A 15,540-nucleotide genomic window follows, 5' to 3' on the forward strand; every position below is an offset into this window, starting at 1 on the left:
TAATATGCACATTTTCATTAATCCATCTATGATATTTTTTTCAAAATTATATAATTAACATGATACGTAACATATAAAGATGATAAGTACACCCCACAGAAGAATAAATAAACATAAATATGAGATGTGGTAGCCAGATGACTTGGGCAAGTGGTGGCAAGAATAACATTTTCTCTAGTCCAACATAAGAGAAAATGTGTTACTGGGGGTAACTATAGAAAATTATTCCTTTCCTATGCCTTCACTCAGAGCATCATTTCTTCTAAAAATGGTGTTACATTAGAATGGGAGTGTTCCTCTTTATCTATTCTACCATATCAACGTAGAGACAACTGGTACACATTGTAACCTGTACACAAACCAGACGTGTTTACCTGGTTTGTTTACAAAACTTGTGTCCGCCTGGTTTGTTTACATAACTCAGCACCTGTCTTCTCAAGTACTCATTCTCTCTCTCTCATTTATTCATTTTATCTCGTTTACTCACCTCTGACCCTACATTAAGATTACAAATATTTTAAGGTAAGTAATGAGTGAACTATATATGCATTTTATCACTCTGGGACGCTTAAATGTCATAGAATATTATGTGTGAGTGGGTTGGCCTAGTATGGTAGCCTGGCTGGCTACCATACATACCACACTTACAGTAAATTTCTTACAGTAAATATTACTCATCTCACCCTAGACTACAAATATTTTAAGGTAAGTAATGAGTGTACTATATGTGTAGTTTACTTTATTGTTTTTAATGCCTTGCTCTATTGCTAACTTAATAGTATATGTTAGTTTAAACTTGTTATCTAGTATTGATATGCATTTTTTTTTTCAACAAACCAGCTGTATCCCACCAAGGCAGGGTGGCTGAAAAAGAAAAACGAAAGTTTCTCTTTTTAAATTTAGTAATTTATACAGGAGAAGGCGTTACTGGGCCCTTGCTCCCGGCATTTTAGTTGCCTCTTACAACACGCATGGCTCACGGAGGAAGAATTCTGTTCCACTTCCCCATGGTGATAAGAGGAAATAAACAAGAACAAGAACTAGAAAGAAAATAGAAGAAAACCCAGAGGGGTGTGTTTATATATGCTTGTACATGTATGTGTAGTGTGACCTAAGTGTAAGTAGAAGTAGTAAGATGTACCTGAAATCTTGTATGTTTATGAGACAGAAAAAAGACACCAGCAATCCTACCATCATGTAAAACAATTACAGGTTTCCATTTTACACTCACTTGGCAGAACGGTAGTACTTCCCTGGGCGGTTGCTGTCTACCAACCTACTACCTACTTATATGCATTTATAGGTGGAGGGAGGGGGTAAAGGAGGTGTTATGGGCAAGGGGTTTGGACTTCCAGCAAGCGTGCGTGAGCGTGTTAGATAGGAGTGTTTGGAGACAAATGATATTTGGGACCTGATGATCTGTTGGAGTGTGAGCAGGGTAATATTTAGTGAAGGGATTCAGGGAAACCGTTTATTTTATATAACCGGACTTGAGTCCTGGAAATGGGAAGTACAATGCCTGCACTCTAAAGGAGGGGTTTGGAGTATTGGCAGTTTGGAGAGATATATTGTGTGTTATAATACGTATATACTTCTAAACTGTTGTATTCTGGGCACCTCTGCAAAAACAGTGATTATGTGTGAGTGAGGTGAAAGTGTTGAATTATGATGAAAGTATTTTCTTTTTGGGGATTTTCTTTCTCTTTGGGTCACCCTGCCTCGGTGGGAGATGGCCAACTTGTTGAAAAAAAAAAAAGTGGAAAAAAAGTGTGTTCCACTTTACGGTGATTTCTGCTTTACAGCGGTAGCCTGGAACCTTACCTGCCATATAAGTGGGGCCCTACTGTATCACAGTTAAGATGAAGAAAGCTTACAGCAGTACTGAAACAAATTTTGTAACGCTGTAATCTCTTAAGTTGCTGGGGAAAATAGTATGTACATAGTATTTATAGGTCTTTCTTTCTTTCTTTCAAAACACCGGCCGTATCCCACTGAGGCAGGGTGGCCTAAAAGGAAAAACGAAAGTTTCTCCTTTTACATTTAGTAATATATATACAGGAGAAGGGGTTACTAGCCTCTTGCTCCTGGCATTTTAGTCACCTCTTACAACACGCATGGCTTACGGAGGAAGAATTCTGATCCACTTCCCCATGGAGATAAGAGGAAATAGACAAGAGCAAGAACTAGAAAGAAAATAGAAGAAAACCCAGAGGGGTATGTATATATATGCTTGTACATGTATGTGCAGTGTGACCTAAGTGTAAGTAGAAGTAGCAAGACGTACCTGAAATCTTGCATGTTTATGAAACAGAAAAAAGATACCAGCAATCCTACCATCATGTAAAACAATTACAGGCTTTCATTTTACACTCACTTGGCAGGACGGTAGTACCTTCCTGGGCGTTTGCTGTCTACCAACCTACTACCTATAAGTATTTATAGGTAGTAGGTTGGTAGACAGCAACCACCCAGGGAGGCACTACCATCCTGCCAAGTGAGTGTAAAACGAAAGCCTGTAATTGTTTTACATGATGGTAGGATTGCTGGTGTCTTTTGTTTGTCTCTTAAATATGCAAGATTACAGGTATGTCTTGCTACTTCTACTTACACTTAGGTCACACTACACATACATGTACACGTTTATCTATACACACTCATCTGAGTTTTCTTTGATTTTATCTTAACCCTTTCAGGGTCCATGCCAAAGATCTACAGCTTTAAGTTGAGGGTCCAAACCGTAGATCTAGGCCAAAATTTTAGCGGTGTCAAATTTAGTGCGAGAAGGCTGGTAGGCCTACATCTGAGAGAATGGGTCTGGGTGGCCAGTGTGCACACTATAGAAAAAATCTGGACGCCCACATGGCATTGTGGGAATCCCACCAAAGTAGCTTTGTTCATCGTACCTGGCAGCAAGGAAGCTCTCACTCCCCACTCACTCTCCGGGCGAATTCTGACTCTCCTCTTCACAACTTACAGTTCTAAGACTGATGGAAGTGGAGCTGAAGAGGAATTCTATGGTTTTGAACCATATGGTACCATTGTACCATATGGTACAATGGTGCCATGTCATACAATGGTATCATATGGTACAATGGTACAATGTGCCATATGGTACATTGTGCCATATGGTGCATTATACCATATGGTACATTATACCATTTGGTACATTGTACCATATAGTACAGGGACCCTAATGGAAATAAGTCTGTCTGACTTTTTTGGGTTATCCTAGGTTCTCCAAACATATGCTGCTAAGTATGATATTCTATGTAACTTTATTTGTGTATAAATAAACTTACTTATGATGTCACATGCACTTGAGTAAGTTTATTCAGGTGTACAGAAATACAATTACATGGATTATCGTACATAGCAGCATATGTATAAAATCCTAGGATAACCCAAAAAAGTCAGGGTGACTTATTTCCATAAGGATCCCTGTATCTGTACCATATGGTGTCCTGTACTGTATGGTAACCTGTGCCATATGGTACCCTGTGCCATTTGGTACCCTGTACCATATGGTACCCTGTGCCATATGGTACCCTGCACCATATGGTACCCTGCACCATATGTTATCCTGTACTGCATGGTACCCTGTACCATATAGTACAATGTACCATATGGTACCCTGTAACATATTTTACCATGTACCATATGGTCAATAGGAGGTGTTGGTGGCATGAGACACCAGCCAATTCTGAGTGGCGACACAAGCTAGCTACTGACTCTGCAGTTTCCCTACTGACTCCCCAGTTTCCGAGACAAAGTGCTTTTTCATCCACCTCAAGGAACACGTCAAGTTCCTGTACACTTGTAAATATATAATAGAACATTACTAATATACAACATTTTTGCATATTTTTGTTGTAAACAATTATTGTAAACAAAATAATAATGAAATTATTAGTTGTTTATTGTGTTGAATACAACAGTACCATATGGTACAATGAACCATATGGTATCATTGTACTGTATGGTACAATGTACCATATGGTACCAATGCACCATATGGTACCACTGCACCATATGGTACCATAAGGTACCATTGCACCATATGGTACCATTGTATCATATGGTACCATTTTACCAAATGGTGCCATTGTACCATATTCTACCATATGGTACCATTGTATCATGTGCCATTGTACCATATTGTACAATATGGTACCATTGTACTATATGGTACAATTGTACTATATGGTACCATTGCACCCTATGGCACCATTGTAAAATATGGTACTATATGGTACCGTTGTATTCAACACAATAACCGCACTAATATTTTCATCATTTTGTTTACAATAAACTTGTAAACAAGTTTTGTAAGCAATATAATGATAAACAAATTAGTGCAGTTATTGTGTTGAATACAATGAGTGTATACTTATACAATATACATTATTCTGGTCTCACAGGCCACAAATGTTATTAGAAAAGAAAAAAATAGAAAAGAAAAAAGTATAAAAAACGTAAAATAAAAAAATGCGATTTTGCGGAAGTCACTGATGTTGCCGCCACCCGGTCATTTTGGGTCAACTTCCCGCCGCTGTATCTCGGTAAGTACTGATCAGAATTTTTTTTTGTTTTATTACCTTCACAAAAATATTATCTTTAATTCTGTAAGAATTTTTTTTTTTTTTTTTTTTTTCAAAATTTCTTGGACACTGGGGCACCCCTTCAGATTTTGGCCTTGGACCCTGAAAGGGTTAATAGTTCTTGTTTCTTATTACTTTTCCTTTTATATCCATGGGGAAGTGGAATAAGAATCTTTCCTCCATAAGCCATACGTGTTGTAAAAGTCAACTAAAATGCCGGGAACAATGGGCTAGTAACCCCTTTTTCTGTAATAATTACTAAAAAGAATAATAAGAAGAAAATTTTCAAAGTGGGAAGTCTGAATGTGTGTGAATGTTGTGCGAATGATAAGAAATGGGATTAGGTCAGGGGTTTCAAATAGAGTTAGAGCTAAAGAAGGAGTAGCAATAATGTTAAAGGATAAGCTATGGCAGGAAAAGAGGGAGTATAAATGTATTAATTCAAGGATTATGTGGAGTAAAATAAAGGTTGGATGTGAAAAGTGGGTTATAGTAAGCATATATGCACCTGGAGAAGAAAGAAGTATAGAGGAGAGAGAGAGATTTTGGGAAATGTTGAGTGAATACATGGGGAGTTTTGAACCAAATGTGAGAGTACTTGTGGTTGGGGATTTCAATGCCAAAGTGGGTAAAAATGTAGGTAAATTTGGGGTGCCAGGGGTAAATGAAAATGGGGAGCCTTTAATTGAGTTATGTGTAGAAAGAGGTTTGGTAATAAGTAATACATATTTTATGAAAAAGAGGATAAATAAATATACAAGGTATGATATAGCACGTAATGAAAGTAGTTTGTTAGATTATGTATTGGTGGATAAAAGGTTGATGGGTAGGCTTCAGGATGTACACATTTATAGAGGGGCAACTGATATATCGGATCATTATCTAGTTGTAGCTACAGTTAGAGTAAGAGGTAGATGGGACAAGAGGAAAATGGCAACAAGTAAGAGGGAGGTGAAAGTGTATAAACTAAGGGAGGAGGAAGTTTGGGTGAGATATAAGCAACTATTGGCAGAAAGGTGGGCTGTTGCAAGTATGAGTAGTGGGGGGGTTGAAGAGGGTTAGAATAGTTTTAAAAATGCAGTATTAGAATGTGGGGCAGAAGTTTGTGGTTATAGGAGGGTGGGTGAAGGAGGAAAGAGGAGTGATTGGTGGAATGATGAAGTAAAGGGTGTGATAAAAGAGAAAAAGGTAGCTTATGAGAGGTTTTTACAAAGCAGAAGTGTTATAAGAAGAGTAGAGTATATGGAGAGTAAAAGAAAGGTGAAGAGAGTGGTGAGAGAGTGCAAAAGGAGAGCAGATAGAGTGGGAGAGGCACTGTCAAGAAATTTTAATGAAAATAAGAAAAAAATTTGGAGTTAAACAAGTTAAGAAAACCAAGGGAACAAATAGGTTTGTCAGTTAAAAACAGAATAGGAGAGTTAGTAGATAGGGAGACGGAGGTATTGGGTAGATGGCAAGAATACTTTGAGGAACTTTTAAATGTCGATGAAGAAAGGGAGGCGGTAATTTCATGCACTGGCCAGGGAGGTATACCATCTTTTAGGAGTGAAGAAGAGCAGGCTGTAAGTGTGGGGGAGGTGTGTGAGGCATTACGTAGAATGAAAAGGGGTAAAGCAGCTGGAACTGATTGGATCATGACAGAAATGTTAAAAGCAGGGGGGGATATAGTGTTGGAGTGGTTGGTATTTTTGTTTAATAAATGTATGAAAGAGGGGAAGGTACCTAGGGATTGGCAGAGAGCATGTATAGTCCCTTTATATAAAGGGAAGGGGGACAAAAGAGATTGTAAAAATTATAGAGGAATTAGTTTACTGAGTATACCAGGAAAAGTGTATGGTAGGGTTATTATTGAAAGAATTAGAGGTAAGACAGAATGTAGGATTGCAGATGAGCAAGGAGGTTTTAGAGTGGGTAGGGGATGTGTAGATCAGGTGTTTACATTGAAGCATATATGTGAACAGTATTTAGATAAAGGTAAGGAAGTTTTTATTGCATTTATGGATTTAGAAAAGGCATATGATAGAGTGGATAGGGGAGCAATGTGGTAGATGTTGCAAGTATATGGAATAGGTAGTAAGTTACTAAATGCTCTAAAGAGTTTTTATGAGGACAGTGAGGCTCAGGTTAGGGTGTGTAGAAGAGAGGGAAAATACTTCCCGGTAAAAGTAGGTCTTAGACAGGGATGTGTAATGTCACCATGGTTGTTTAATATATTTATAGATGGGGTTGTAAAAGAAGTAAATGCTAGGGTGTTCGGGAGAGGGGTGGGATTAAATTATGGGGAATCAAATACAAAATGGCAAGTGACACAGTTAATTTTTGCTGATGATACTGTGCTTATGGGTGATTCTAAAGAAAAATTGCAAAGGTTAGTGGATGAATTTGGGAGTGTGTGTAAAGGTAGAAAATTGAAAGTGAACATAGAAAAGAGTAAGGTGATGAGGGTACCAAATGATTTAGATAAAGAAAAATTGGATATCAAATTGGGGAGGAGGAGTATGGAAGAAGTGAATGTTTTCAGATATTTAACGATCACCTCCAAATGCGACCAATTATGTAAGTGTATTTATGTAAGTGCGTTTGTACGTGTATGTGGACTAACGTACTTCACAATATTCCTTATGCCTGAACATGCTTCTGGAATGAAAAAATATCGTTAACCGGGGGTCCACTGTATTTGGGAGTTGACGTATCAGCGGATGGATTTATGAAGGATGAGGTTAATCATAGAATTGATGAGGGAAAAAAGGTAAGTGGTGCATTGAGGTATATGTGGAGACAAAGAACATTATCTAAGGAGGCAAAGGGAATGTATGAAAGTATAGTAGTACCAACACTCTTATATGGGTGTGAAGCTTGGGTTGTAAATGCCGCAGTGAGGAGGCGGTTGGAGGCAGTGGAGATATCCTGTCTAAGGGCAATGTGTGGTGTAAATATTATGCAGAAAATTTGGAGTGTGGAAATTAGCAGAAGGTGTGGAGTTAATAAAAGTATTAGTCAGAGGGCTGAAGAGGGGTTGTTGAGGTGGTTTGGTCATGTAGAGAGAATGGATCACAGTAGAATATGGAGAGCATATAAATCTGTAGGGGAAGGAAGGCAGGGTGGGGGTAGTCCTCGAAAAGGTTGGAGGGAGGGGGTAAAGGAGGTGTTGTGGGCTTGGACTTCCAGCAAGCGTGCGTGAGCGTGTTAGATAGGAGTGAATGGAGACAAATGGTATTTGGGACCTGACAAGCTGTTGGAGTGTGAGCAGGGTAATATTTAGTGAAGGAATTCGGGGAAACCGGTTATTTTATATAGCCGGACTTGAGTCCTGGAAATGGGAAGTACAGTGCCTGCACTTTAAAGGAGGGGTTTGGGATATTGGCAGTTTGGAGGGATATGTTGTGTATCTTTATACGTGTATACTTCTAAACTGTTGTATTCTGAGCACCTCTGCAAAAACAGTGATTATGTGTGAGTGAGGTGGAAGTGTTGAATCATGATGAAAGTATTTTATTTTGGGGGATTTTCTTTCTCTTTGGGTCACCCTGCCTCGGTGGGAGATGGCCGACTTGTTAAAAAAAAAGAAAAGAAAAGAACATAGTATTTGTAACTAGTGTACCTATTTACAGATGCAGAATTGTTTTTATAAATAAGGGAAAACACTAAGCCCATAGGGGTCATACAACACCAGGGAATGGGAAGCAGTTAGGTTTAAGGAAGGGGGGGGGGGAAAGTCCAATTCCTCAGATCAAGGGCCCCTTATTGTCATCAAGGAAGGGAGACAGCTGCAGGAGCAGAACTAAACCTGTGGTGTGCCATCTTCAGTGCTTAATATATCGTGAAGTTTATGTAATATCCTGTGAGTGTAACACTAACTTCTCTACATCTTTTTTTCTGACTATTATCCTGCATGATATCGTCTAAGTTAACTCCTCAATGTATAGCTATACAATACATATCTTCTTACCAGGTAATTCACTCATCCACTTGTTTTATTTGGTCTCATTTTCTTCTACCTTCTTCATATAATTAGCCTCATGATTTTTTTCCATTGTGCTTTGTTCGGAAATTCTTTACAAATTTTCAGATTAATTTATGCAGTTTAACCTTCTATCAAATAGTTTATTTCCTTGTATAATCACCTCTCGTGGACAATTATCATCCCACTGTCACTCATATTTGCCATAAAAATTACCATATTTAATAAAGTAAATTTATGTTTTACAGAACCCTGAGTGAGACACGCTTGCGAAGTATTTTCACTGACTTCTCACACCATAAGCTCTCAAGGGACAATGCTGTTAACCTCTTGCGATCAGATGTTATACAGAAATTGGTCCAAGGATTTCCAGATAGTGATAATCAACTAGCCAATTTGGCTTTTAGCCAAGTCACAAAAGATGTGTTTAGGAACCTTGTTTTAGATGAAGATATCAGGTAAATATAATGTTAATTATACAGTAAAATCTTGAATTAACCCCTATTTAACAGATTTCAGATTTTTTTTTTTATCACCAGCCAACTAAAATGAGGTACTGTCATTCAGTCAATCACTGTCTTGCTAGAAGCATGATAACATCACAGTACACCGTATAGATGACCCTCCTGAGCTACAACATCCTCACTTCTCTTTTATACTACTTCCTACCTCCAAGACTAAAGTCCAGGTAGCTGGTTTCCTGAATCCCTTTAGAAAAGTTACTATGCTCTGACACCACATCAGGTCATAAAAACCACTGATTTAATGCACACACATGAACCTGTTGGATGTTCAAGCACCAAGTATTCAAAACCAACTTTACCCCTCCAATCCTTCCTGGGTTGAGTCATCCTCCCCTGCTTCATCCTCTATAAATAATCAAGCCTCCTCAACAACCCTTCCTCAACTCTGAATATACTTTTGGTACTCCCACATCTGTCCTCCACACACTCTATTCTTTGAATAATATGTACGTCACACATTGCCCTCAAACATGACATGTCCCCTGCCCCCAGGGGACTTGTCATGTTTGGCTGTGTTGATAGCCCATGCTGCACACTCAGGTAACAGTGTTGGTACCACTGTACTGTGGTATATTACCCATTTCTGCCTACATGGATAGAGTTCTTTGTCTCCACAGATGCCTTGACTCAAAATCCACCTTTTATCCCTTGTCTCTTCTGTGGTTCACTTTGTCTTTTGTAGACCCATCTCATTTTGCCTAGATTCTTTGTTGCTCTCATCACCTTGCTCTTTCTTATATTCAATTTTAGCAGTTTCTTCCTTTTACATTTCCTTTCTAATATATCCACCAACCTTTACAACTTTTCTTTAGACTCTTCCAAAAGAAGTGTCATTGGTAAAGAGCACCTGTGACAATTTCCACCTTTTATTGAATTCATCATCTCTATCTCACACCTCTTCCCAACACTGACATTCACATTTTTTACAGACCAATTTATAAATATGTCTGAGGCCTACTTGTTTTACTAGAGAAGAATTCCCTCCCCCCCCCCTCTCTCTCTCTCTCTAACTTGAACCTCACTTTCTACATTAAAAAACTTCACTGCTTTTAGTAACCTATTAGCTATTCCATGCATATGCAACTTTTTTTCATATTGCTTCCCTATCCACCCTATCATATGGCATTTTTTTTTTTATTCAGAGTAGGAAAACTCACAATACTCATCAAAGTCATATCTAAATATTGTTCACCGATGTTCTTCATTGTAAACACTCGATCTACATGTCCCTTGTGAAAATGTTATTAACCCTTTCAGGGTCCGTCCCGTAGATCTACGGCTTTATGTTCAGGGTCCAAACCATAGATCTACGCCATGAGCTCAACTCACTCTGATAAACTGTGAGTGGTACATTTGGGCCTAGATACGAGAGAATACGTCTATGTGGTATGTGTGCACGACATAAAACAAATCCTGCAACACACTGTGTATAATGAGGAAAAAAAACTGAGACCATGATTTTCGATTAAAACAGCGACTTTGCAGTGTTTTTCGTATGTTTTTTATAGTTGTATTTGCAATTTCTTGGTCTCATTTGATAGAATGGAAGACATACTACAGAAATAGAGATGATTTTGATTGGTTTTAGCACTGGAAATGGCTTGAAGCTGAACTCAAAATAGCGGAAATGTTAAATTTTTGCTGATGCTCAAGAGTAAACAAATGACCTCACACGTCTAATACACACCAGCTGGTGGGTCTGATATACATTCACAAATGTGGTGATGATATTTATATAATTATTACAATATTGCATAACAGTAAATCTTCTATTTTTTGGTGTGAATAAAAATTCATTATGTGAATAAAAAATCAAAATGGAATTTATTTGTAAAGCCTCAAAATGTAACTAATGAACAGAGGAAATGTTAGTTTAGTGCCAGGAATACTTACATTGTTTATTCTGGACCCTATTTTGAAATTGGAATATTTTTAATTTTGTGTTAAATTGGCCAAATTACCAATTTCCGATCACTTTATTTTGTAGTTGAAACAGTTGACTTGGCGATTTCTTGAGCTCAATCGATAGAATAGAGTAATACTAGTGAAATAGGTAAGAATTTGGTTGACTGGAATAATGTAATTGGCCTAAAATGGGAGTCAAAGTTGGCAAAAATCGCCGATTCGTAAATATCGCTGACACATCAAAATTTGTGAGAGCATAATTTCGTCAATTTTCCATCAAATTTCATACTTTTTGTTTTATTACCTTCACAAAAAGATTCTCTACCATTTCACAAGAAAAAATATATTTTTTTTTTTTTAAATTCTTGGACACTGGGGCACCACTTCAGATTTTGGCCTTGGACCCTGAAGGGGTTAAACAAGAAAGTTGTGTAGTGAATTTGTGATATTCACAGGCACATTAGTGTTGTATTGAGCCCTGCCTATTTTCTGTGGAAGAAATAGACTGAGTCAACAGACAGCTTCTATGCAAGCCTCAGAAATTATAGGTTATGGTGGTATGTGATAATGCTAGTAACTGATTCTTCTTGCCAAATGTTGAATGGTTACACTCCTACAACTTCCAAGATTACATAAAACAGTTGTTTTCTTAATTTACATTCTGGTTTGTGTTACTTGATGTGCAAGAGTGTTGCGAAGGCTAATGTGGTGCCATATTAACTTTTGCCATATGCAGGCACTTCATGTAACACAAACTAGAATTTAAGGTAAAAAAAATTTGTTTTAAGTAATATTGAAGGTTGTAGGAGCATTTTCCATATGTTCTTCAGTTCACTTAACACAGATTTTATATTAAATGCAGTTTTCATTAGCTTAATGGGAGTTTAAAGCCTATTGACTACATGAAGGTCATTAATGCTACATGACACCTGTTCACCACCATTAGGAATGCTTTAATCACAGAAGTAGGGATTAAAGTAAACTCTCAGCATATATACATAAAGATATGCACCTCACAGTGTATACATACGATGACAGTGCCACTGTGGTATGTGAGTCTCATGTATACAGTATAGAGAAATGCTGAAAGGTAATTTATTCAATATAGTAATGTAAGTAGATTATTTACTGGACTTGCATGTAAAATTCATTATCACTGATTTGTTTTTTGTTTTTTTGTTTTTAATAATTCCATAATTTCTGTCAAACACTGCAGACCTCACTTTACTTCCAATTTATAGATGTGACGGTAGAGGTCTTTGTGATTTGCGCATTATGAAATGCAGCGTAGATCTTTATCGTCCCCTGCATGGGTCATCACTCTTCCAGCGTGGTCAGACACAAGTACAATGTACCGTTGCTTTTGATGCCCATGAAAATATTCCCAAATTAGATCCTTTATTAGAGGCTACTGGGTAAGTTAAATTATTATTTGTAATTATTCCTTGAAACACAATACTACTAGAGTATGTTAATGCTGGTAGAATTACCAAGTAATAGCTTATGTGCAAGTTGATTGTTCTACCACATTGTATTACTACTACAACTAATATTACTACTACTACTACTACAACTAATATTACTACTACTACTACAACTAATATTACTACTACTACTACAACTAATACTACTACTACTACAACTAATATTACTACTACAACTAATATTACTACTACTACTACAACTAATATTGCTACTACTACTACAACTAATATTACTACTACTACTACTACAACTAATATTACTACTACTACTACAACTAATATTACTACTACTACTACAACTAATATTACTACTACTACTACAACTAATATTACTACTACTACTACAACTAATATTACTACTACTACTACTACAACTAATATTACTACTACTACTACAACTAATATTGCTACTACTACTACAACTAATATTACTACTACTACTACTACAACTAATATTACTACTACTACAACTAATATTACTACTACTACTACTACAACTAATATTACTACTACTACTACAACTAATATTACTACTACTACAACTAATATTACTACTACTACTACAACTAATATTACTACTACTACTACTACAACTAATATTACTACTACTACTACAACTAATATTACTACTACTACTACAACTAATATTACTACTACTACTACAACTAATATTACTACTACTACTACTACAACTAATATTACTACTACTACTACAACTAATATTACTACTACTACTACAACTAATATTACTACTACTACTACAACTAATATTACTACTACTACTACAACTAATATTACTACTACTACTACAACTAATATTACTACTACTACTACTACAACTAATATTACTACTACTACTACAACTAATATTACTACTACTACTACAACTAATATTACTACTACTACTACAACTAATATTACTACTACTACTACAACTAATATTACTACTACTACTACTACAACTAATATTACTACTACTACTACAACTAATATTACTACTACTACTACAACTAATATTACTACTACTACTACAACTAATATTACTACTACTACAACTAATATTACTACTACTACTACAACTAATATTACTACTACAACTAATATTACTACTACTACTACTACAACTAATATTACTACTACTACTACAACTAATATTACTACTACTACTACAACTAATATTACTACTACTACTACAACTAATATTACTACTACTACTACTACAACTAATATTACTACTACTACTACAACTAATATTACTACTACTACTACTACTACAACTAATATTACTACTACTACTACAACTAATATTACTACTACTACTACAACTAATATTACTACTACTACTACTACAACTAATATTACTACTACTACTACAACTAATATTGCTACTACTACTACAACTAATATTACTACTACTACTACAACTAATATTACTACTACTACTACTACAACTAATATTACTACTACTACTACAACTAATATTACTACTACTACTACAACTAATATTACTACTACTACTACAACTAATATTACTACTACTACTACAACTAATATTACTACTACTACTACAACTAATATTACTACTACTACTACTACAACTAATATTACTACTACTACTACAACTAATATTACTACTACTACTACAACTAATATTACTACTACTACTACAACTAATATTACTACTACTACTACAACTAATATTACTACTACTACTACAACTAATATTACTACTACAACTAATATTACTACTACTACTACAACTAATATTACTACTACTACTACAACTAATATTACTACTACTACTACTACAACTAATATTACTACTACTACTACAACTAATATTACTACTACTACTACAACTAATATTACTACTACAACTAATATTACTACTACTACTACTACAACTAATATTACTACTACTACTACAACTAATATTACTACTACTACTACTACAACTAATATTACTACTACTACTACAACTAATATTACTACTACTACTACAACTAATATTACTACTACAACTAATATTACTACTACTACTACAACTAATATTACTACTACTACTACAACTAATATTACTACTACTACTACAACTAATATTACTACTACTACTACTACAACTAATATTACTACTACTACTACAACTAATATTACTACTACTACTACAACTAATATTACTACTACTACTACAACTAATATTACTACTACTACTACTACTACAACTAATATTACTACTACTACTACAACTAATATTACTACTACTACTACAACTAATATTACTACTACTACTACAACTAATATTACTACTACTACTACTACAACTAATATTACTACTACTACTACAACTAATATTACTACTACTACAACTAATATTACTACTACTACTACAACTAATATTACTACTACTACTACAACTAATATTACTACTACTACTACAACTAATATTACTACTACTACTACAACTAATATTACTACTACTACTACAACTAATATTGCTACTACTACTACAACTAATATTACTACTACTACTACAACTAATATTACTACTACTACTACAACTAATATTACTACTACTACTACAACTAATATTACTACTACTACTACAACTAATATTACTACTACTACTACAACTAATATTACTACTACTACTACAACTAATATTACTACTACTACAACTAATATTACTACTACTACTACAACTAATATTACTACTACAACTAATATTACTACTACTACTACAACTAATATTACTACTACTACTACAACTAATATTACTACTACTACTACAACTAATATTACTACTACTACTACAACTAATATTACTACTACTACTACAACTAATATTACTACTACTACAACTAATATTACTACTACTACTACAACTAATATTACTACTACTACAACTAATATTACTACTACTACAACTAATATTACTACTACTACTATTACCACTAGTATTACACCTCACTCTCAGCCTATATATATCCTCTGTGTCCATGTATTGTTTGTAATGGCTTGATAAAGCTGTGCACCTGTGTCTATTTACCTGACAATACTACTAGTATGGT

At 35.3% G+C, this 15,540-nt stretch overlaps 1 protein-coding gene across 1 annotated transcript in view; it reads left to right on the forward strand.

Annotated features, from left to right (window-relative positions):
• Positions 1-15,540, forward strand: part of PNPase (polyribonucleotide nucleotidyltransferase 1) — a 132,427-nt gene that overhangs the window by 25,341 nt on the left and 91,546 nt on the right. The window contains exons 6-7 of the mRNA XM_053770381.2: positions 8,808-9,017; positions 12,230-12,403. Coding sequence (XP_053626356.2) covers positions 8,808-9,017; positions 12,230-12,403 — 384 coding nt within the window. The remainder of the gene's footprint in view (positions 1-8,807; positions 9,018-12,229; positions 12,404-15,540) is intronic.

Source organism: Cherax quadricarinatus, chromosome 4, assembly GCF_038502225.1.
Source record: "Cherax quadricarinatus isolate ZL_2023a chromosome 4, ASM3850222v1, whole genome shotgun sequence".
Taxonomy (NCBI): Eukaryota; Metazoa; Arthropoda; class Malacostraca; order Decapoda; family Parastacidae; genus Cherax; species Cherax quadricarinatus.